Below are 24,610 nucleotides of genomic sequence, written 5' to 3' on the forward strand. Positions count from 1 at the left end.
AATTATCGACGTACACAACTCCTAAGGATATATTCTGACAGCCGCTCTGGTTACCTCCTGATGCGCACCTTATTCAATCTCCAAAAGTATTACTTTGTCTTCACATAATGTCACTTGATTGGGTCCAAACAAAAAAAAAAGGATATCTGCAGAAGCTGAGAAAAAAGACAACACCAAAAGTAAAACATACGAGAGCCTTCTTGTCTCCAACAGTCTGCTGAATTTCATCGATACACATCTGCTCACGATTACGCAACGTGTATCCGCCCGAGCATTCTGCTATCCGAAACAGGAAATTGTTGAATATTTTCCGGCCACTTGTCGTTAAATCGACCTCGGGGTGGAATTGAACTCCATATAATCGCTTTGCACTACAAGCGATTCCTAAATTTTACGCCACTGAAATAGATGCAAGATTACACAAAAACGCCTGATTTGCACCCTAACACTGAAAAAGAATTTATAGTGTGCATATGAACAAATACGAAGAACGACTTCGTTGGAAGCAACAAAACAGGTTGATTCCAACAGGAACTCGGAAACATGCCTTAGACAGATGTGATACTGCGTTCACAGGCTCCCGACCAACATTTCTGGAAGACTCACTCTTTTTTTTTACAATTAAAGCCGGTCTACAACTTAATCACCATCACTGCTCACATCAGCGCCCCACTTACTATGTAGACTAAAAATAGCTTTTCCCAGAGCAACAGAAGGTAGGAGCCGTATCAGGTTCTTGCTGTTCGTTTTATTCGCAGAAAATACGACGTTACTCCTTCCTACGACGATAAGTTACTTTACTTCTTCAAGATATTCTTTACGACTTTCTCTCACCTTTTAATGAAATAATATACGCTTTTTCGTAAGAAGGTAGCGGGCAAGTTCTGAGCTCTTGCATGGCGTCGAAACTGATGCTACGGACGTGATTTTCCAGTCAGTGGAAAAGGTGAAACTCAGCGGGCGCAAGATCCGGGGAGTAAAGAGAGTATGTCAAAACCTCGCATTAAAACTTCAAGACAGTATCTTAGAGCATGTTCCCCGTTTTTAGTTTTTGTCTTGGCATTCTCATGAACATGAAAATATGAGGTTGTCCATAGTTTTTTTTTTTTGTGAATAGTCGAGTTGACTCGATCAACGCATTGGAACAGACGTGTCAGTCAATAGTTTGGTTCATGAACCAATTCCCCCTGGATCAGTCCCACCAAATCATAGTCTAACCTTTTCTGAACGAGAATCTGCTTTCAGATGATTCAGAGGTAGCACCTTCACCACACACTGAACAAGGTTCACTAACACACAACAGGGTAATACTGAGCCTGGTTGTTTCGATAGCGTTCTGGTGGAATATCCATTTTTGGAGGATTGTTTCGTTGTTGCAAAGTAATACAATGCAAGAGCAGTTACATCATACTTGTTGAGTAGGCACCATCGAATGATATATGAAGTGAAACAAATAGTGAACAGAAGCGAGAAAGGGAAACATCTGGAAAGTACCACAGAGACTTATTACTCGGCGTATTCAAGCAACACTTCGATCTCGTTCATTTCATAGAGGGCAATGACTTTCCCAGCTACTGCGCCAAATCGAAAACGAGTAATAGATCATCACCATCAACCCGTGCATGTTCTTACTTATCAGTAAGAAGCGTTTACAGTGTTGGTATTTGTCGTTGGTATTCATTTATCTGTTCTTAATTTAGCACGTCTGCGAACAAGTACTGGAAAAAATTTCCCTTGGTACATTCATGTGGGCAATATCCCACTTATTCAGATGCACAAAGATCATAACATTGACATTAGGTTGATAAGAAAGCCTTGTTAGGGTTTGTTGAAGAGTCCCGACGCTCTGATTCTGAATCGATACCCACGATAACGTGGTGGCTGTAGAACATTCTCGGAGCTTCTCCGTCAAAAGCATATATAGTCGGGTACCTTTCGTTAACCTATGCACGATGCCAATTTCACAAGAGCAGCCTCAAACCATCACTTCTAAGAATGATGTCGCGGCAGTGGAGCGACGACAACAGCCGCGATATCAACAGTGTATTGGAAGAGAGCAGCACTACCATCAAGACTATCCACAGCCAGTTCGTTCGCTTCGCAAGTGGAGTTACGATCTTGGAAGACAAACGCCGGTCGGTACGCCACCACTCTAGGATTCGGAGATGGGGGCTCTATATTACGAGCATATCCTGCGACGACACGGTTACCACGCTCCAGAAACTGTTTAAGAAAAGCGGCCAGGACGAACTTCGGTGCATCTCCTTCATTAACACGCGAGACCCCTAACAAAATCCTTTAAAAAAATGGAAACGCAAGGCTGGGGCGCGGCACCTTTTTGACGACATATTTCCCTCTAATTGTCGTTTATCCGTCACGTTTTTTGGCTAGGAAAGTCTCACCAAGTTCGATGACATCAGTCAGCGGTAGCCGACTTCGACTCCCAGTCTCTCCAGTTCTGGGAGAAAGGGATCGCTGATTGCCATTGTTATTTATTACAGTGCTCCCAATTAACTGGAGCCACTGTAGTAAATAACAATAGCGCTTACTCTGCTGGTTAATCTCAACTGGATGCTGAATAAAAAAAAAATAAAGAAAAAGAAATTACAAAACTGACAGCGCTATTGTTATTTTATTATCAACATAATACATGTGCAAAAATGCACCACTCAATTAGAATGGAAGGAAGATCTATGTATCTGAGATTGCAGATCACACAATGATGCAAAAAGACAGATGGAAGACGAGGCTATAGCGAAGAAGTACTATTTACAGATCCAATCAATCCTAATTCTAGTTACATCGTTATGTGAGCGTAACTCCAACATATGATGCATGACAATTGATGAGGAAGTCACCATTTCCTATGACATAAAGCACAAACTTGTTTGCCTGACGTGAATTCCCATGACACTCAAGGACCAATCATACCTCGAACTTGAATAACCAAACGATTCAATATCTGCTAAAGTGTTGGCCATTGCTTTGCGCCGCATAAGCGAGATTTTGAGGTCGTGTGCTATCAAATATAGGAGTTAACTTTTGCTCGACGGGGCGCAAAATGTTCAGCAATGCTGTAGTGGACAGTGATGTGGAGCGAGGCAAAGCGAGGGGGGTGTGGAATGTTGCCTTTTAGGCGATTGTCAAGTTTCTCCCTTTGCATCGCACAGAATTAGACGGCATTTAACCTTTAGCTGTAATCAACGAAGTTGAATGATATTGAATGCTCATGTTATTGAATATAAGCCACAGGCGAATTCTGGGACACAAACAATTAACCGTATTTTGTAGTTCATTCTGTAAAAACACAAGAGGTAAGTAGTCATCATTTAATGCCCAATTTTCATAATATCTTATTTTTTACATCATTTCCTATCCGTGCCATCCTGCGAACAACTATTTGATACATCTCCACACTCAACATATCGATGCTCCCAAACAGCCCCACAGCATAACTACCCATCCGGCTTATCTACCGAAGATGTGGAGATACCGTGCTTCTATGAGCCATTCCCGGGGTTTATTAGATGATCAGTAACAGAAAGAATTAGTCGAAGGAGAACTGCAACTTATTGATATATAATATAACGAATATTTTAGTTAGATTTTAATACAACTAAAACCACCAAGAGACGCCTGTCTTTGGAGGTGCACGAGCAGCAGGCAACCAGGAACGTAGGTCCGAGCTCGCAAGGCTTTGCAGAGAGGCGATAAAGGAAGACCTCAAAGAGAGAAGAGCAGAAGTGTTGGCTGAAGCTGCAGAGGCGGAATAGAGCATTCGCTACACCCGTCGAGAATTCGCCAATCAAAAGACGAGAACGAGTGCTCTCCGGAACCCAATGGAACAGCCATAGCACCGGGAAGGGGAATGGAGAAAATCATCTACGACTTCTACTCTGATCTCTTCGACAACCATGTCCACTTGCCTTCTCACCACCTGAGGGAAGATGGACAAGTCATTCCAGAGGTTCTCCCGTCCGAAATACGACATGCTATCATGTCGGTAAGAAATCGTACGGCACCCGGTCCAGACAGAATAAGACCAGAACACCTGAAGAACCTTCCGCCATTACTCATCATCACCCTGGCGAGACTCTTCACTCGTCACCTGTCGGATTGCAAGGTCCTCAAACAGTGGAAGACCAGCGAGACCGTCTTACTGTATAATAAAGGAGATTCACATGAAATTGGCAATTATCGCTCAATCTGCTTGCTATCCGTCATCTACAAGCTCTTTACAAGGGTGATCCTTAATAGGATAGAAAAAATACTACATGAAAGACAGCCATGCGCGCAAACACCCTTGCACAACCATAGTGTCCCTACTTTATACACAAAGGTACTTCGTGGGTTATGTTCCAACGTCACAACCAAAATTTACAATTTAATAATTCCACAATCGAAGTGAAGAGAGGTGTTCGTCAGGGCGACACAATCTCACCCAAAACATTCAGTGCACGATTGACCACATTCACATTGTTTCGAATCTCATGGAAGTATCGTGAGATTACAAAACGCCGCTATGTCTCACCTTTGTTGACTTAAAGAAAGCCTTTGATCACTTGAGACAGAAGCGGTCATGGAGGCCTTGGACAACCAGGGTGTCCCTGCTCAGTGCATAAAGATACTTCGAGAGTTGTACAGCAACTTCACGACCGAATTTTCGACATTCTACAAGAATATCATCATTGAAGTGAAGACAGAGGGTACGACGGAGTGGTACAATCTCACCTAAAATACTCGCGGCCACCCTCGAGAAGGAAATGCGAAAGCTGGAATGAGACGACATGAGAGTGAAGGTTGACGGTCGGCAGCTACACTATTTACGCTTTGCTGAGGACATCGTACTGATAACACCTAGCATTAGCCAAGGGGAACGAATGTTGACCGATTTCGACGAAACATGTGGATGCATAGGTCTTCAGCTGAATCTCCAAAAGACGATGTTCATGCATAACGGACAGGTTTCGGATGCTCCATTTATGCTCAACGGAACGAACATATGCGAGTGCACTAGCTACGTTTATTTGAGTCGGGAACTAAACATGAAGAACGACCTGACCCCAAGCTGGGTAGGAGGATACGAGCGGCTTGGGGAGCGTATAAGAACATCAAGGATATAGTGAAGAAGACCAGGAACACCCGGCTCCGTGCACACCACTTCAACATCACCGTACTTCCTGCTTTGACTTATGCTTCGGAAACCTTTTTCGCAAGCAGGAAGAAAACGCGGTGAGCGTCATTGAACGCGCAATTGCGAGAGTGATGCTAGGAGTATCCCGTTTCACGCAAGTGAGGGACGGGATTCGAAGTTCTGACTTACGTCAACGATTGAGGATCAGAGAGACCGTCGCATTTGCCAAGTACAACAAAATAAGGTGAGCCGGACACGTGATGCGCTCCAATGACAACCGTTGGACCAGAGCCGTGAGCGACTGGTTCCATGCGATATTAAGCGCACTGCAGGAAGACCGCCGACCCGATGGTCAGACTTCTTCACAAAGCCCTTGAAAGAAAAATTCGATGCGTGTCCCACGCGAAAAGAGAAACCATTGGGCGACTCTATCACGCGATAGGACAAATGGGAGGATTACTGGCGCCCGCTCGACCAGTTCGAAAAAAAAAAACGGGAGTCAAGGTGATCAAGGTGAATAAAACGAAGAGCAAAGTAAGAATTCAAATAAAAAAGTCTGTATAACAAGTTAACGAAGGAAGAAAACTTAAGCTTCAACCACAGCGCTAAGCTCCAAGATTCACTCGTAGTTGAACACCGCTGTTTCTCATCCTTATAAATTTGAAGAGTGGTTGTAATATGTCACCATTGAAGGTTTTAAGTCTATCTGCTGATACTGTGTAAGCGAGGTGGATCGGTGAGATGGGGATTAAAGTAGGAGCAACGTAATGTTCTTCTGATGCCGCTAACTACTGTGTAGCGCAATTACCGACCATGGTTGTCAGCCACTTACCCTTAAGAGAAGTTGTGGCAGAAAGTGTCATGTCCTAACGATAAGCACCCACTTGTCTTTTATACACTCTCTTTCACAATTACTTCCGAATTTGCCTGATTTTTCATCAGTTCTCTCAAACTTTCTTAAAGGCAGTGTTACCAAAAATTAACGAAATTGGAATCTCTAAGCGAGAGGGTAGGGGTGCAGTTCACGAATATGAGCGTGATTACGCTCAATCCCCTAATAATCCAGAAAAAGACAAATGGAGCCTGATGCCCTGATGACACCAAAACTACCAACGATGCAACTTAAGCATAGTTGAACTACGGCCACAACTGCATCCGCAAGGCATCAACAGTTAAGCACGTGTGCGGGTAGGGGAGCTTCTGCCATTTAACCAAGTAATATTACCTCAGTTGCGACCGTTGAACGGAATCGCCGGCGCTCTGTCGCGTAAAAAGTTGTGTCTTTGGGGACACCAAGACTGTTCCTCACGATTTCTCTAGATTACTATACGGAATTGAGTGCAACACTCATAGTTAAATACACCCCTATTATTTATTTGTAGGAAGATTCCAACATCGTCAATTCCATGGTACAGTGCATTTAGTAAGATATTACCGCTCTAATGCTTTAAAGTATTGCATTGTTTTAGCTGCACAACACAAACAGCGCTGCATATTAACATCTGACGGAGAGGTCATCCGTCATAGTATTTTTCCGGTAATAGCTATGTTATAAAAAATAGAACACACCAGCAACATGTCCACCACTCATTGCTATCACTTCGAAACCTGGCGCCACAGTCTGTTCCGTTACAGAGTCCCCATGTGTTAAGAGAACCTATGCAAAATGTTACAAACTTGAACTATCAAAAATGAGTAATGCTAACCAAGAGACCAAACTTGTTCATTTTCATTTAGTCCCTGAAACAGGTCACAAGATGTGTTTAATCGCACTGTACACTGCCCGTCTTCCCTAACCTTTTCCTTCGCTACACTCCCACCGTGTCCTTTATTCATTAACTAAAAATAAAAAAATAGAAGAAGTACTGCGAAAAAAATATTCCAAGACCTGAAATCCGTAGCAAATGCCCAAGACAGGCAAGCCACAATTGAAGATCTCATTGTCTAGCTGGGGTGCTCCTTCCTCGTACACAGAATTGGGACCACCTGAGATTATTACGGCTCTAAAAGCAAATCGGTGGTTAAAAAAAATATTATTTCAACAGTTGTATTGTAGCATTGTCGTAAAGTAGTTACTTGAATCTTCCTTTGCTCAAAATATCTTTAGCCTTTGTCTTTAATGGGAACATCTCAGAAAGGACATTGGCTTCCCGCACACGACGATCAATGACCTACAAAATCCAACTTGGACCTGAACTGTACTTACTTTCATTTGTTGGTATACGGAAAAGATTCTTTTTTGATTGACTATTGGTCCGAAAGACCTATCAGCAGCCTTTCGAAGTGATGTGACTGCAGACGAATCCAACTGTATCCGTTTAAAACCAAATATTGGAAAGATTTACAGTTACAAAACATTTGGGGATGCAATTACAGGCATTCCTCTATTTACAAGTCAGTTGCGCTTCGAGCGGCCGTTTATAGTTCAGAACGTTCGCAAGTTGTTACTAATTATTTTACGTGCCGCTCTATGGTACTCAAATTTACATTCATTGGAAAGCATAACATTAACTCAATACCTATAAAGAAAACTTGCAACAAAGATGACAATTTGGCGATATCAGTGTCAATAATTTTCCATACACTACCTGTATGGAAAATTATTGACAGTAATAAGTTGTCTGCTAGGTAGGCAGTTAAATTAACCCGTAGCTGATACATCTGCATAAGAAGGATCAGACATTAGCTAAGCCAAACAATTACGGAAACTAGCGAAACTAGGAAGCTTTTGATCAGAATGATGTACGCTTCAAAAAGTAACTGAGGTTACCCGACAGTGTACGACTACCTATACTTTTAATGCACGTATACTGAGTTCCCAGGGCGATCAGAAACCAGGAAACCTGAAATAATTAGTGAGACGTTTTGGACCATCGACCTACTTTATGCTAATTGCAGCGTGAGCGGTCGGCTTCCGTCCTCTCCAGCTAATAATATTAAATTTTTCCAGCATGAATAGTAAGAAAGTGAAACGTGCTTGATAAACATTCAACAACCAAATCACAGAAGTCCATAAATTATCTTCGAACTTCAAAAGATCATAAGCAGATATAAGATTGAGGTAAGCTTTTGTAAAAACCTCAGTCAGCAAGTTTCAACTGCTTCTATTTTCTACTATCTCTCAGATTTTATTTGCAGATTCTACTCCGATATTTTGAATCTGGGATGTACTGTATGATGGGAGTGCAGAACCTTCCAGGAAAACTGTTGAATTAACCGACTTTGAGGTAAACCTGATTTTGGTGGCACAAACGAACTCGTGTCGGACGGAAGGAGGGTCAACTTAGCGCGTTATGTTACACCATATTGTGTTCATTAAATTAAATGTGTTCATTACACCATATTACCCATGTTACGTCTTATGTTATGTACGCACGTCGGGATTATTTACACCTACAGTCATAAATCTTTCGGGGAAAATTTTGATATCCTATCGAGTAAAATCTGCAACCTATCAGCAAGAATTAACAAAGAAAAAACAATTTCTTCTGGATTTTGTAGTCGAACGTCTTTATGTCTATATGCTAAGCACCACGTTACTCAATAAAATGAATTCGAAGAAAAATCTCACCTTGCCATACTGCGCTCCGAAGTCAAGGACAGCTACTCGCTCAATATCAGATTCACCAATTTTTCCATTAATTCCCATTTTCTCAAGTCGTTGAGTCCCAGTATGACCAGAATTTAAGCGTTTCTGTGGTGGTGGCTAAATTCAAGTTTGAATCTACAAATATGCAAACCCAAATCGGAAAATAAACAAAAAAAAACATCATTGGAACAGTAGTGATTAGGTCAGCATGCAGAAAGTAAACGACTAGAAGAAGCAAAATAAACGAAATAAATCAAAAGAAACGGTGAAAGAATTAGCCGATGGTGAGGAGCCTTGAACCGATGTGAAAAGGGGCGATAAAAGCGATGTTGAAAACAACGATGATATGGAACGGAGATAAGCGGAGAAATTCTCTAACCATCTCGATCATAAAAGTATGATTGCTGTGGCAATAGACGGATGGTGGAATGCAAAGGAAAAGCCGATCGATTTCGTGACAACTGTTAGTTTTGACTGGCGGCTGCACCAATCAAGCAAAACGCGAGAGACTATCACAAAAAACAACTACTTCTCTTCCGTAATGGTTTTACAAGAAAGAGAAAAGAGAAATGACGAAAAACTATTAAACAGTAACTCAATTCTTCGGTAGAGACAATGAGGAGCTGCTTTCCACTTCGACGAGCGAACAACTCTCTTCGTGGTCTTAGAGACAAAACCAGCGTTTCAAATAGTTTCAGTTTTCAGTACTAAAAGCCAATGATTTGGATACTCATAAGAATATATGAGGCAAGAAAAAAGAAATGCAGCAGGTGCCTCAAGCACTACCACGAAAAAAAGTGGGTCGTCAAGATATTGCCTTTAGGCAAGTTTCGTTACCAGCTACAACGCGATCGCGAGAATAAAAGAATGACAAGAGCAGTCGAATTTAAATAAGCATAAGAGGAGAGAATCCTGATAGAACCTTATGTAATACTATGGTATAAAAGCACGGTGAACAACACTGGCAATTAAAAAGGAACCATTCAATACATTGCTCAACAGGTAAGCTTTATCACTTTCTAAACTGCAGTAGGTCTAACGATTATGTAGTCAACGACAGCCCACCACCAATCGATCTAAGGAGTGTCGGCCATTTCTATATAATTATTTCTATATAAAATACACTACGACAAAGAATGTTCTACAGAAAAAAAAACGTAGCATTAAAGTAAGACGTGATCAGATTGTAACGCACTGTTATGTGCTAGAGAAAAAGACCTTTCTACCTGCCTATTAGGTTGTCGCATAGGTCCCTTCCACTTCCTGAGAGACAGTCTACTGGACATAAGAGTTATGTACCATCCTCATTCACCACTAAACACCAATGGTCGAGCAACTTTTCGATTTGGTAGGAGCTTGTAGTTGACGAAATCGCTGAGTACCTTGCTGACATCGTCCTCAGTTTTGAGCTTCCTTGCTTGATCGGAGAGTTTTAGGTTATAAACAGCTGGGTAATCACCAGCCAGTTACAGCTTTGGAGCTCGGCATAATTCAAGTTTGCCGCGCCGTGGTGGGGCGTTGCCGGCGTAATTTAGATTTCGAAATCGGTATCCTGTTCGCGCGTGTGGTCAACGTGGGTCTTCAGCAGTTGCACCTGAAGAGCGGAAATTTGAGCTTTAATAATTCACTCTTCTGTTCCACCAACTGGAGAGGAGCACCCCTTGGAATGGAAGTTGAGCTTAGGGAGGTCCCGGCTCCTCACCCCGACCCACCTACGGTTTCTTTCTCACAGGGTTTTCGCACATCCCTTGGATTTTTCATCACCAGTGATGAGTGTCTTAAGAAAGCCGTCTTGTTCGGAAGGGGACAAGAGAAAGGCATGTGCTCTTTCTTCCTGCAAGGCCAAACTCTGATAGTTCGTAGAGTACACGTGGACCGAGTTTCTATACACTGGGAATCTTCAGCCACAAGTGGCTGAAGATGCGACAGTTAACAGAAGGCCCACTGTTTGTGCAAGCCACGGCATACTTCCATCCGTTTCTTCTTCTCGCAAGAAGTTCGTAAGAATCGCGACTGTGACATCAACGTCGAGATTTTGCATCTCTTGGAAAACCAGCTATCAAAAACCTTGTAAAAAATTCCTCGTTGAGGATCCTTTCCTAAATTTCTTCATGAAATACGTCGAATTCGGTCTGATCTACAGCTCAAAATGGAGAGTAATGTTTACAATGCTACTCCACAGGATTGACAACCGACGAAAATGAACTGAACTTTTCCTTCAAAAAGTAAGATTTTTGGCGCAAACAGCGCATGCGAAAGACGGCCAAACGACATGACAGGACTTAGTGAGAGTCGACGAGACAGACATTTAGGTTGGTGAATATTGTTCTCGACATCCATCCAAAAACAAAAGTCCATCGTAACCGAAGACTAGATCATCACTTGATCGCGATAATCAGAGAACTCTGATTAGTTCTGAAAAAAAAATCAGCATCTCATCCAGACCCGAGAACATGTAAGCAATAAGAAGTATGTCAAAGCTTATGTTCAAGATGCATGCAGGGCATGGAAGTTAGCTGCCAAATGAGGCCAGTAGGAGAAAAAGATGAAATACTTCAGCCAGTCGACACAACTTAGTTAATGAAGTGACTGAGCTAACCAACAGTGAGAAGCTAAAAATGTGATGCGCTAATCTCCAGATGCTTTTTGTGTCGGTCCTTCCGTGACGTTTTTTCTGCATTTCTTCTACGTGTGTATGTGTAATGTGTTATGAATTAACATCGGGGTTCGGATGCTATACAATGCATCGGTACAAGTAACTCACTTAAGAAGTGATTCACTCAACAATGTTCGCAGATTGCGCAGGGATACAATTGATACTTTGTCAAGTGATCACTGCATGCATCGAGGTAAAAAAAACAAGGCATCATCATCACAGAAGGAATCACGCAAACTTGTTGTTTAAAAAAGCGAAGAGGAAAAGGAGTCGAGGATTTGGATTTGATGGATGGAGTAACAGATCCAAACAGTATAGTCGGGTCAAGACGACATGAATCACGAGCGTAGTTGCAGTGCATTTGCGAACGCGCTCGAGACGGTGTAGTGGAGGCAGCAGTTGAAACCGAGTTGGAACCGTCGCTAACTGCAGAGGTGGATGATGCCGGCAAGGGTTTCACCACCCTCGCAGCCGTTCCACTCCACCGAGAGAGGAGCTGAGTACGCAATTGCGAACGCGCTTCATGTCGTTTTGACCTTACTCCATATAATGGAAATAAACAAGATTAATAAGGACCAACAGCTGAAAGGAATTGTGTCATTCTCTTATGTCTAAGTGAGACCAGTTATTTTATTATATGAAATCAGTCTGAAAGACTGGCTAAAGCCGGACTTAAGAATTTCTATGATGATCGCTTCGCTCCCCTTCACTGATCGACGAAAATTATTATTAGTGCCGTTTTCTGTGAAATTAGAATTGTGCTTTTCTAACAACGCCTTCTTTTTTTTTTAATATATTAGAATCTTTACCAGTTTTAACATGTGAATCTTTAACAACCTTTATATTTTTGTTACGAATGAAGGGGTAAGACTTCATAGTCTTCTTTCTAAACGTGTCAGTTCTATATCTGGCGAACATTCAAACTTCAGCTTCAAACACTCATTGCCAATATATTACATATATGATTATATGTATGCCAGTCTGAATGTCCGGCTAAAGCCGGACTTCACACTTTCGGTGATTTTAGCTTCGCTTCCCTTGACTAATCAATGAAAGTTAATAGTAGTGGTGTTTTCTGTAAAAGTAGATTTGTTTTTTTTTAACATCGCTTTCCTCCTCTCCTTTATATTATAAATTAAGGCGAAAGATTACGGAGTTTTCCTTCCAGACGCGTCAATTCTACATTTGAAGAATATTCGACCATCAGCTACAACCACTCCTTCGATGCCAGAATAATATAGATACAATTTGAAAGCATTACTCGAAGTATGGGTGTTCCTCCTGATTTCCGTAATCACAGAATGATGTTTTAACATAAAATGACATGCAAGAGATCATACTACTGATAAAGATAACGTTCCACGCCAGATCACATAAACATCTTGCAACTATTTAAGCAGCCGTTTTTGTTCCCACTTTCTGAGAACAGCATCCTACAAACTTGAGGTGAATGAAGAAGGAAATAGGCACGCGGAGGAGTCATAAAGGTGAAGAGCAAAGCGCCCTGTAGTCACGGCTATATAACGGTCTAATCTAACCATCTATCTTTTGCGTCATGCACACTAAGTTATTGCGCACCAATGACCGGGCCCACCGACGCCGGTATAGCAATCTGGCGCCGGCGCACCAATCTGACGCCGTAGGACGCGTCACACTCCCTTCCATAGGTGTCTGGCGCCAGTGCACTCCTCGCACCCCATATTATGGGTATCTGGCGCCGGCACACCAATCCGACGCCGTGGGACCCGTCGCACCCCTTTCTGTAGGTATCTGGCGCCGGTGGACCCGTCGCACCCCCTTCTATAGATATCTGGTGCCGGCGCACAAATCCGACGCCGGTGGACCCGTCGCACCCCCTTTTTGAATTTGGTGACTGACACACAGACAGCCACACGTGACAGAATAAGCCCGTTATTATATACCAGTCTGAACGTCCGGCTAAAGCCGGACTTCAGACTTTCTGTGGTGTTCGCTTCGCTCCCCTTCACTAATCAACGAAAATTAGCAGTAGTGGCGTTTTCTGTGAAATTGGACTTGTGTATCTCCAACAATCTTTCTTCCTTTTTATATTATAACTAAAAGCGAAAGATTTCATAGTCTTCTTTCTCAACGCGTCAGTTCTACATTTGGAGAACATTCGAACTTCAGCTTCAAACACTCCATACCAATATATCCTAGACAAAGTTTGAAAGTATCACGTGAAATATGGGTTTTCCTCCTATTTTCCCCAAACAGTTATCAAAGAAGGATGTTTTAGCATAAAATGACGTGAAAGATCTTCCTAGCGATAACGATAACGTTCCACGTCAGATCACAAAAACATCTTGCTATTATTTAAGCAGCGTTTGCATGCGGGTTTTCACTTTCTAAGAATGGCATGCTACAAACTTGAGGCGAACGAAGAAGGAAATAGGCACGCGGAGGAGTCATAAAGGTGAAGAGCAAAGCGCCCAGTGGTCACGGCTATGAAACGGCTCCAACCATTTATCTTTTGGGTCATGCACACGAAGTTATCACGCACCATTTCGACGCTGGTGGACCCGTAGCACCTTCTTCTACAGGTATCTGGCGCCGATGGACCCGCCGTACCCCCATCTTTAGGTATCTGGCGCCGATGGACCCGTCGCACCCCCTTCTATACGTATCTGGCACCGGCGCACCAATCCGACGCCGGTGGACCCGTCGCACCCCCTTCTTTAGGTATCTGGCGCCGATGGACCCGTCGCAACCCCTTCTAAAGGTATCTGGCGCCGAAGGACCCGTCGCACCCCCTTCTATACGTATCTGGCACCGGCGCACCAATCCGACGCCGGTGGACCCGTCGCACCCCCTTCTTTAGGTATCTGGCGCCGATGGACCCGTCGCACCCCCTTCTATACGTATCTGGCACCGGCGCACCAATCCGACGCCGGTGGACCCGTCGCACCCCCTTCTTTAGGTATCTGGCGCCGATGGACCCGTCGCACCCCCTTCTTTAGGTATCTGGCGCCGATGGACCCGTCGCACCCAATTTTATATCTTTCTAGCGTCGGCAAATAAAGGTTCCATCTAAAAACCTCGCAGGCACACTATAGCAAAACACAGACAGAATATACCAAGGTTTCAAGGCACACACACACACACACACACACACACACACACACACACACACACACACACACACACACACACACACACACACACACACACACACACACACACACACACACACACACACACACACACACACACACACACACACACACACACACACACACACACACACACACACACACACACACACACACACACACACACACACACACACACACACACAACAACACACACACACACACACACACACACACACACACACACACACACACACACACACACACACACACACACACACACACACACACACACACACACACACACACACACACACACACACACACACACACACACACACACACACACACACACACACACACACACACACACACACACACACACACACACACACACACACACACACACACACACACACACACACACACACACACACACACACACACACACACACACACACACACACACACACACACACACACACACACACACACACACACACACACACACACACACACACACACACACACACACACACACACACACACACACACACACACACACACACACACACACACACACACACACACACACACACACACACACACACACACACACACACACACACACACACACACACACACACACACACACACACACACACACACACACACACACACACACACACACACACACACACACACACACACACACACACACACACACACACACACACACACACACACACACACACACACACACACACACACACACACACACACACACACACACACACACACACACACACACACACACACACACACACACACACACACACACACACACACACACACACACACACACACACACACACACACACACACACACACAAGCGCATAAGCGGGCGTAATCGATGTGCTGCGATGGAGCTACCTATCTATTTCGACAGCTAGACAACTGCATGACTTCGACTTCAGGTTGTTTTGACCCGGCTATAGTATTGTTATATTTCATGAGTATGTTTATCTGGTTCGTAGATGAAGCAAAGTACAATTTTCATAGATTAATAGACAGTATAAACAACTTCTATATTAGCGTAACACTTATGTCGTGAATGAATTAGGCCACTCAGTTTTCTTAAACGCATAGAATTACATTTTCAGAGTTCCTTAATCACACATTGATTCTCATTCGTCGATGATGTTCAAACTAATGTGTGTGTGTCCATCCTGTGTTCCTTCTCTCTGGGAGGGTCACAATTCCTGGAACCACAAGTTCGAGACTCAAAAAATAAACTAAATAAATGAAAGTAATAAACGAAATAAATAAAAATAATAGTAATAAGAATTCAAAAAACAGCTAATTTGAGCTAAGTGAAGGAACTGCACAGTTCTTGCTTCAAGCAATCCATGAGAGCCAGGAAGAAATGGTGCTTCGATAAAGCGAGGTCTGGCGAGTAGGGTAGATGGGGACTGTTTCTCAACACAAGTAAGTCCCCAAGTTGGCGGGAAATAGGAGAGGCGAAATGCGGCCACTTGTTGTCGTGGGGAAGGTGAGCAGCAGCACGTCCCAGTCGCTTTTCTCGGATCGCGGCGACAAACTCGCGTAGCTGCCATATGTCGACAGTCTTTTGTTGGGCAACAGCTTCCACCACTTCATTCCCCACGAATCCGACATGTGAATGCCTCGTGTGAGAGGTCGTCGAAAGAGAAGTTTCTCTCGTCGAAGCGGCGGAAGCAGTTGTTGATGGCAGGGTGAATGGTCACCTCGCCGAATGCGTCACTGATGTTGGCGACCGCCTGGCTTGCCCTATGGCGTTGCGTCCACTTGTAAAAGATCACTCGAAGATGACGTTGATCCAATTGCGTTACAACGATACACAACAGAGACGCGGCGTTCTTATACACCACTGGCTAGAAGGCTTCTAGAGTCACCTGCCTTTTAATTGAACCCACGGGAGAAAAGATATGCTTTCAAAGACCAACTGGTTTGAAAGTAAAAAAGTAGCCAACGTAATACTTTAAAAGAATATCGACGGAACAACGAAATCCACACTAAAACGTAATCTCCTTTCAAGGATTCTTTCAGGAATATTCGCTTTAACCCCGACATTCCAGTAAGCAAACAAGTGAGTTCTTCTTGGCATGAGTCGCACCTACGTTCTGACCTGTTTTCAGCGACAATGAAATGAAAGAGAAATGACATTGTTCAAGAACAGTTCGGTTTAACTTTTTTTTTTTTTGGCAAACTATTCGAAATTAACGCTGCGATTTTTAGTTATGAATATGACGGTACCAGTTGGTGCAAACTGTTGCCTCATCGAAAGAAGATACATTAGTCGTGTGAAAGATCGCTCGATCACTTTGAAAACGTACATGGGAGGACTTTTTTGGAACAAGCAATAAGCAATAGGCAACACTGGCGGTTAGACGGGAAAAACCACTGAAGTCTATGGGACCGCCGTGGTCGGTTAAAAACTTCAAAAGAAGTCTGGAAGAAAAGAAAAGAAGAACAACTCCAAAGTCTAAAAGAAACTTGTTTTGCAAAGTTGTTAAAGACGGAATGTACAAAGCAGCAACATCGAAAGACTCCATAGAAAAGCGTTGTCTAAATTCGTCTTAGCGCGAGTGACCTGGAAACATATGGTTGCTGGTCAAATGAATTTAAAATGAAAAAATAATATCTGGATGATCCACACTCAGCTAAAAATGGCCCAACGTTGGCCGATGAAGGGTCTTTCAAGTTCTCTGCGGGTAAAATGTAGTTGGGGGGAGGGGAGGCACTCAGCGGCCCCCTTATTTCTCGAGGTAAATAATGAAATCAATTGATCATAGCATAGCATCTCAAACCTAATGCTTAAGTATTAGTCTTAGAGGATCCATGACATGTAAATTAAAAGTTAAAGTTACCAAGAGAAAAAAGTAAGTTAGAGCGTCGGGAAATAAGGGCGCCACTGATTGCCCCCTCCCCCCTCTCCTCCCAACTACATGTTTCCCGTTCGCTTCTAGATGACAACTTATGTGTTGTGACGAGTAGATAGAAGACAGAAAGCGAAGACCTGTTTTAATTTTAGTTACGCCCGAAAATAGTGCCTGCAGATTCACTAATATTTAAAGTGGACCATAGATGCGATAGTCGGAGCCGGACTCCCTTCACCTGAGCAGCACCCCATGGGCTAAACCCCCATTCACCTGAGGAGGGCCCGACTTTTCCTATAATTTGCACTCTAAACGTTTCGATTCATGGTGCAATATTGAGTGCAGCACTGCAATGTACAGAGTTAAACGGTTCCTGATAGTGTTTTCGTGAATATACATGATTTTTCTGTGATAATACGCGTTTCTGTTACTGTATTGGGCCGACAAACTTCAAGCCAGAGGACGAAGTCAATACAGTGCTCTGCAGAGTGCCTAGCAAAAGCGCGTGAACAGCTTAACGCCGAACAAAAATCTGAGATTTTTGGCTGACTTTGTACCCACGATCCATCAAGTTAACAGTTTTGAGCGAATAATTCTTGAGCAGTGCAACGACGAGTGAGTCAGGTCTCATGGAGGTGGTTTAATGGGAGGTTCATCTAAATGGCTATCTATAACTATAGTTCACCTCTATTGTTGGGAGTTGATTTGAAAATAATCCTACTATCCTGGAAAATGAATCTCACTTTTCTTCGTCACCAATCACTTGTTATGTTTCGCCAAAAATTGAAAAAAAAAACCGAAAGAAGGAATCCCGAAACCTATTTCGTGCTTGAAGTTCATGTTCTATTTGTACGAATCCACCCTAGCACGATTAGCATCACCACAAGAACATTCAATTCTAATTTTCATTCCAAACTATATAATCCAGATAGTGGACTTAGAGCTTTCTCTAATCCCTTACAAAATCCAACCGATTAACGGACCAATCATACTCTATTTCACATACTCAGATTCTGAAAAAAGACTATCATAGAAAACCGATGATGAATGGGGGGGGGGGGGGGGTAAAATGTAGTTGGCCACTTGGCGGAGCCCTTATTTTTCGAACATTTAATCAGGAAAATCAATGCTAAAATAAGAAAGCAATGCATTCGCCACTGATTTTCCTTGCAGTTTGAATGCGTACAATGTGAAAAGCCAACTTCTTCCATATAGAAGATTTGTAATGTGAAATCAAATAAAATAATGATGATGGATTATAGATGATAGATTTAACAGCACAGCAAAAGCTAATTATTGGTTATGGCGTACACCTTAAGAAAAGAAAGAATGTTCGAGAGAATTTCAAAATGTCTCAAATAAGTGCAAAGCAGTAGGATCACACATTAAGATGTAAGGAGCCACTTTTATGGCATGATGAATGAAGGAGATGTCTCTGTGGACTCACTGAAGCAAGGTCTAGGAGTTATTACTCCGGTAAAACGGCGGAGAAAAACAACCAGAGATGGACTGTGTTGGATGCTCATCAGACAAAATCTTGTAGGAAATCTTGTATCTTGAAGTCAGAAACGGCAGCACAAAACAGATCGAGCAAATCGACATAAATTAAAGAAAGTAACGAAGTAATAGCAATGATGGACCAACCTGAGGGTGCCCGTTGGTGCTACTTTTCGTTACTTTGCGTTCTTCTCCGTTTTCAGAATTATTCGCTCTCTTCATATCACTCAGTCGACTAACAGCTGCTATTCTCGTACTACGCTTGAACGAGCATTTATCACCTTTACAACTATGTTCTTTGTCTGTACAGAGATCAGGCTGAAGAAACTCACATGCTTCTCTGATCTAAGAGAGTTGTTCTTACTCGTTTGCCCTCCAATTTTGATGTACGTAGAAATGGTATTTTAAAACAATTAGTTAACTACCTAAATTTGCATTGAATTCGTTTGAAAAAAAAAACAGAACCAGACGCAATACCAACGGCAAGAAAAGTATAACCCAGAGTGGTTAAAAAAGACCATAAACCTGATTATTTCTAACTAGAGACTAGGCACAGTAGTAATTTCTGTGCATTTAAGAACAATACCCAATATGACTGTAGAAGAAGAGGTGGGTAAAACATAGTTAGCGCGTCGGGGGGCTCAGTTGCGTCCTTATTTCTGGAAGTGAATAACTAAGTCAATCGGAGCCCTAGGACTTAAGCATTAGTTTTAAAGGATCTATGACATGTAAGCTAATGTTCCTAGGAGAAAAAAGTACTACAGAGCATTCGGAAACATGGGCACCACTGAAAGCTCCCCTTCCAACTACATTCTCCCCGAAGAGGTTTTGCAAGTATTCATATTGTAAGCAACAGAAGACAAGCGGAACCCTGCTACCTCATAGTCAGTTCAATTTGAAAAATGTTTAAAAAAAACAGGCGCAGATTGATACGCAAAAAACAAGCAGAATGGAGAGTCGCATTGTGATCACTCGCGACGCGGACAAACGTAAGAACTCGCACCTTGCCAAAGTCGGACCTTAGGCGTCGTTTCCAATGTTTTGTGTCCAGTCCGCCCACGGCACGCAAAGGCTTACGACAGGCTAAAATAATGTTTCTGGCTTTTCCACGTCTTTTCCGTCGGGTGCGTGTAAAGAGGGTCCCGACGGAATTTCGAGAGTGCCCGGTCATGCCTCGTCAGAGGAATTAGCGAAGGTGTGTCTCCTAAAGGGATTCACTTTCGTTGGCACCTAAGTAGCTGACTCTGCTTACCTACCGCTAATCATACGCTGCATCACCGACTAGGGTATAATTCACTGTCTACTAAATTGTTTGGAGAATCAGACACATCCACTGCAATTTTGTGATGTGAGGTGAACTTATAATCGTATCAGAAGCAAGAGAAATCCTCACGTGAAATATGAGATAAAGATGTATCTAGTAGACTTAAATTATTATATAAAATTTTTTTGGGGCAGGTGTGGCGCAGTTGGTTAGAGGTCCGTTGTAGCCACACGGTCGAGGGTTCGAAGCCGCCCTAGTGCAAACCAAGCCTTTCATCCCCCGGGGTCGATAAGTTGGTACCAGACTTGTCTGGGAGGATAAAAACACTGACCTGGTCATCGGTTGGCCCCCGCAAGTCATTATATAGGCCAACACGCGTTCTAAAGCCTCAACGATTACGAATTCTAGTAAAACGCGTTGGCGCATCCCAAGTAGATTGATACGCCAGTGACTTTATCCTTTTTATCCTTTTATATAAAAATAGTTAGTAATGAGAATTATCGTTATTCTATAACTCCCAAGCTTTTTTGTGACCTAATTTATACAAGATACCTACAAAGAGACCTTCTGACTTCTTGGAAATTACAGGGAGAAAAAAAGTTCAAATTTGATAAGGTTTCTAAACTTCCTGAAAGTAATATAAAGACAAACTTTTCTGACTCCCTTTCTTTATTAGAACACCATACAAAATCTAATGTACTTGTATCCGACTCTATTATCCTCTCTCGACTCTCCGACTCTTTGCCTTATTCGGTAATTTCGACAACTCACACCACTCTTCCTTGCATATTTCCTTGTAGCTGCACAGTTCTTTGTGTCTCTATGGCCAGAAGAACATCTTGGACGGTTGTCTGCGTTTCTATGAACGACTGGAGCCTGACCTCGTACAAGATGTTCGCGTATCCGCCGGCATATCCACTGGGCACGTTACGTCTCGCGGGCATTCGCGGAGAATCTGCCAGGAACCTCTTTACCGTTTCTCTTTTCCGTCTTTGAGTATCTGTCAGGTCGGTTTTCTTTCCTATTATTTCTTTGTTTTATGTGTTTGATAGGTTGCCTCCTAAGTGTGTTACTGTACATTCCCGCACACAATTGTATTATGTGATTTTTTCCCAAATGTACATTTTGTATTCTAATGCATGCGATTACGTGGGGACTCATAATTTCAATAATTTTCTTCTTCACGCTTTCTTCGACAACTTTCTCTACACCTTTAGCTTTTCTTCTTCACGTTTCACCAGACATCGTTTGATGTACCTTTTGTCATCCTTTGTTGTCGCATGTACATGATCATGCGAACCATTGGATGCTCTGGAGGGTAATCCAGATTTATACTGTGCTGTTCCTACCTGATGGCTCCCTAAGGCTCTGTTGAATTAATGAAGCTCAAATAATGTGACTTTGAATTTATAACAACAAGTACAAGTACTATACCTGTCCTAACAGTGTGCCTAAGCAAATAGGTGTCCACGCGAACGCTCATTGAACCTGAATACTACGGGATATAGCTCATACCTAGTTGTGTTAAACAAAGGTCTCTCTTTAACCCACCATCTGAAATATTAGCAGTGGGTCATGAAGGCCTGCAAGTAGGTCACTACCTGAGACTGTTCATAACCAAGTTAGTCGAATTACATTCTCTGCTCTTCAAACTACTGCTACTATATTATGGATGTTACTCGAAAGTGATTTTTAACACTACTTTGTTTCTCTTTTGTACACAAGTAATACTGTTCTGACTCTAGTGTTGCCATGAATGAATGCCCAGTGTGTGGTGCGAATAAGGGCAAAGAACTCCAAATGCATCACTTCGACTTCCACGGATATTTGAAGAAACGAATTGCGGAATTCAAGTCTCAGAAAAGGAGTCGGAGAGTTGCCGCTTCTGGAAGGCCAGTTCATAGCTACATATTCTGTGATGCAGTGTTCAACAGTGAGAGTGGACTTAGTCGACGTAGAACCAGCAAGCATGCGGACGGACATTCAGCACCAACTATTATGTGTCCTCTCTGCAGAGAGAATATTAAAGTCACACTGATGCTTTTATTTTTTTTTGTTGAAGTGATTCTATCAAACCCATACGTGTAAAACCACCGTGAACTCGCAGAGCATGCTCATCAACAGCATGCTGAAGAATCAGACGAGTTGTGGTGGAGACCATCCGATTCCAGGATTCAAAAGTTTCCATAAAAAAACTCAAGCATGAGATGTTGGAAGGGCAAGCAAACGTGAGGATGGACATGCTTCTCCAGTTGCTCATTGCGCTTACGACTGAGTTGGAAGAGGAGCGGGAGATCATGGTTGGAATCTTAGGCAAGACATCTTTGTTTGATCGATTGCACTCTATACCATTTAGAAGGAGAGAAGAAGAAGGTACAGGCGCCACCAACACCACCACACGTTGGCTGTCAACAAATACTGTGGGCAGCAGCAACATGTCGCCGTTGTTGGTCCTGGAGCCTGAGAAGTGAGAGACAATGGAAATTCGTATCGTGTGGAAGAGCACTATTGCCCATGCGACGAGCATCTAAGATTTCGAGAATAGACTTCAGTGTTCAAGTTTTAGATGCCGGTAGTTGTTTCCAGTTCAACAATCATTGCCGCAGTGGTGCATGTCCCTACGCTTTTGCGTGCCGTTGTCCTATGGATGTGAAGAGCTGCGTAAGTTCTGTGCACGTCCACGCAGCAGTAATGTACGCAGCATCATGCAAATCTAGCAGCCTATTAATCTTCGTAAACTTTCGATTCTAACCATCCACGTCTCTAGGCCGCCGTTCGCAGCAGGAAGCTGTTTCCTCTGTGATTGTTGAAGAAACTGAAGGTGGACAATTGGACCTTACAGCAGCGACGGAGATGAAGAGATGATGGAAGTAGTGGTGAAAGACGATGTGGAAAATAAGGAGGTGGCAAGAGGTTCGACGGATATAGAGGACCGCCACAAAGATATTTTTCAAAGGATGGAAATGGTTATTGTAGTCAATTTTCGTTTTTGTGTGTCATAAACCAATAATATGCGTTTAGGCGTGGGCGTCAGCTCCTAAGAGTGCTCTTAAACTGAGAACCAACAGAAGGCACGCAAATGGAGTTAGAGCAGGCGCTACAGTAAATAAAGTAAAGGAAACAAAAAGAGATTAGGCTTGTTGGCAGCGAATATGGGAAGGAGCGGAAACACTCCTTGCCGTCGAGACATGCCTTCGGTCGGCCGTTCTCAAGCACTGACACCGATAAAGAAACTGCGCAAGGTCTGAAACCACCCATATGCAAAAAGAAATCCTCTGAAATATTTGTTCAGCGCTCTCTTCTACGCAAGGATGAGCAGGCTAAGCGGAAACCAACTGTGAACATACCTACGCGTGGGATAAGAGGGACGTTTGCCTTCGGATGCAGCCGAACAATGGCACCAGCCATCAAATTTGTTAGATTCAGTGTCCAACATGCAAAGATTAGATGCATACCGAATGCATCAGCAAAGCATGTCCTCCTGACGGCACTAAACTGGACGAATTGATAGATAGCATGTAGAATAACAGAACAGGTGTGCTTATTTAGCAGTTTACTTGTGTACGAAGAAATATAGCTGTAAACATTAATGTAAGCACAAATACAATTTGTGGTTATCTATAGTGTACAACCTTGGTACAACACACTTGTGAGCTCCCCTTCCAGAACATCCAATGGTTCGCATGATCATGTGCATGCGACAACAAAGGATGACAAAAGGTACAGCAAACGATGTTTGGTGAAACGTGAAGAAGAAAGGCTAAAGGTGTAGAGAAAGTTGTCGAAGACAGCGTGAAGATGAAAATTATAGAAATTATGAGTCCCCACGTAATCGCATGCATTAGAAGCAGGGTCAAACGTGTGTTGAGAAATTCTCAACATGGGGTCGTAAGAGGGGGTCGGAAAATTAAGAAAAAATTCAAGTAGGGGTCGGAAAATCAGAAAAAATGAAAGGAGCAAAGAAAAACTGGAGACGGGGTTGTCGTTTTCAAACAAACACATATTAAGGTGTACAAAATGAAGTGTAATTTAGGTATGCGACATTCAGCAGAAAAACAGGAGTGAAAACTGCTTCTTTTCAGAAGTAGTGCTGAAACTTGAAGGATGATCAGCAGTGAATGGCATGTTTTTATCGCATATCAGAAGATATTCAAAGTGAAACGTATTCTAAGGCTTTTTTTCAGGTCCCGATATCTGCGACTAAAAAATGGAAGAGTTGTCTCAAAGAAGAAAAAACGTCAATGATGCATATTCAGTACTTGAGTTCTGTTTAATATAAAAATAAATGATATAGAATAAATAATTTTTTTTTTAATATTAGAATAAACGACTGAAGAAGATTCGCGGTTGCAGTTGAGGAGGACTATTGTAGCATAAAAAGTTAGGATAAAAAGAGGGTACACAAACCAAAAAATGATTTTTAAAAAATTCATTCTTCATA

At 42.8% G+C, this 24,610-nt stretch overlaps 2 protein-coding genes across 3 annotated transcripts in view; one reads left to right on the plus strand and one right to left on the minus strand.

Moving 5' to 3' along the window:
• RB195_018750 (uncharacterized protein) overlaps positions 1–21,652 on the minus strand; it is a gene marked incomplete at both ends in the record, with an annotated part of 55,827 nt that extends 34,175 nt beyond the window's left edge. Inside the window, 10 exons of one of the 2 annotated variants that reach the window (XM_064186327.1) lie at positions 191–384; positions 6,704–6,791; positions 6,854–6,874; positions 6,932–6,973; positions 7,023–7,137; positions 7,211–7,305; positions 8,706–8,840; positions 19,053–19,166; positions 19,238–19,250; positions 20,158–20,171. In XM_064186327.1, coding sequence (XP_064042209.1) covers positions 191–384; positions 6,704–6,791; positions 6,854–6,874; positions 6,932–6,973; positions 7,023–7,137; positions 7,211–7,305; positions 8,706–8,840; positions 19,053–19,166; positions 19,238–19,250; positions 20,158–20,171 — 831 coding nt within the window. The other variant, XM_064186325.1, reaches the window with a different exon arrangement.
• RB195_018753 (uncharacterized protein) lies at positions 20,864–24,277 on the plus strand (the record flags this gene model as incomplete). Its single annotated transcript, XM_064186330.1, has 3 exons — positions 20,864–20,922; positions 20,978–21,176; positions 24,203–24,277. The coding sequence occupies 3 exons, from the start codon at positions 20,864–20,866 to the stop codon at positions 24,275–24,277; spliced, it is 333 nt and encodes a 110-aa protein (XP_064042211.1).
• Positions 24,278–24,610: the final 333 nt, after the last annotated feature.

The sequence above is a fragment of the Necator americanus genome, chromosome II (assembly GCF_031761385.1).
Source record: "Necator americanus strain Aroian chromosome II, whole genome shotgun sequence".
Taxonomy (NCBI): domain Eukaryota; kingdom Metazoa; phylum Nematoda; class Chromadorea; order Rhabditida; family Ancylostomatidae; genus Necator; species Necator americanus.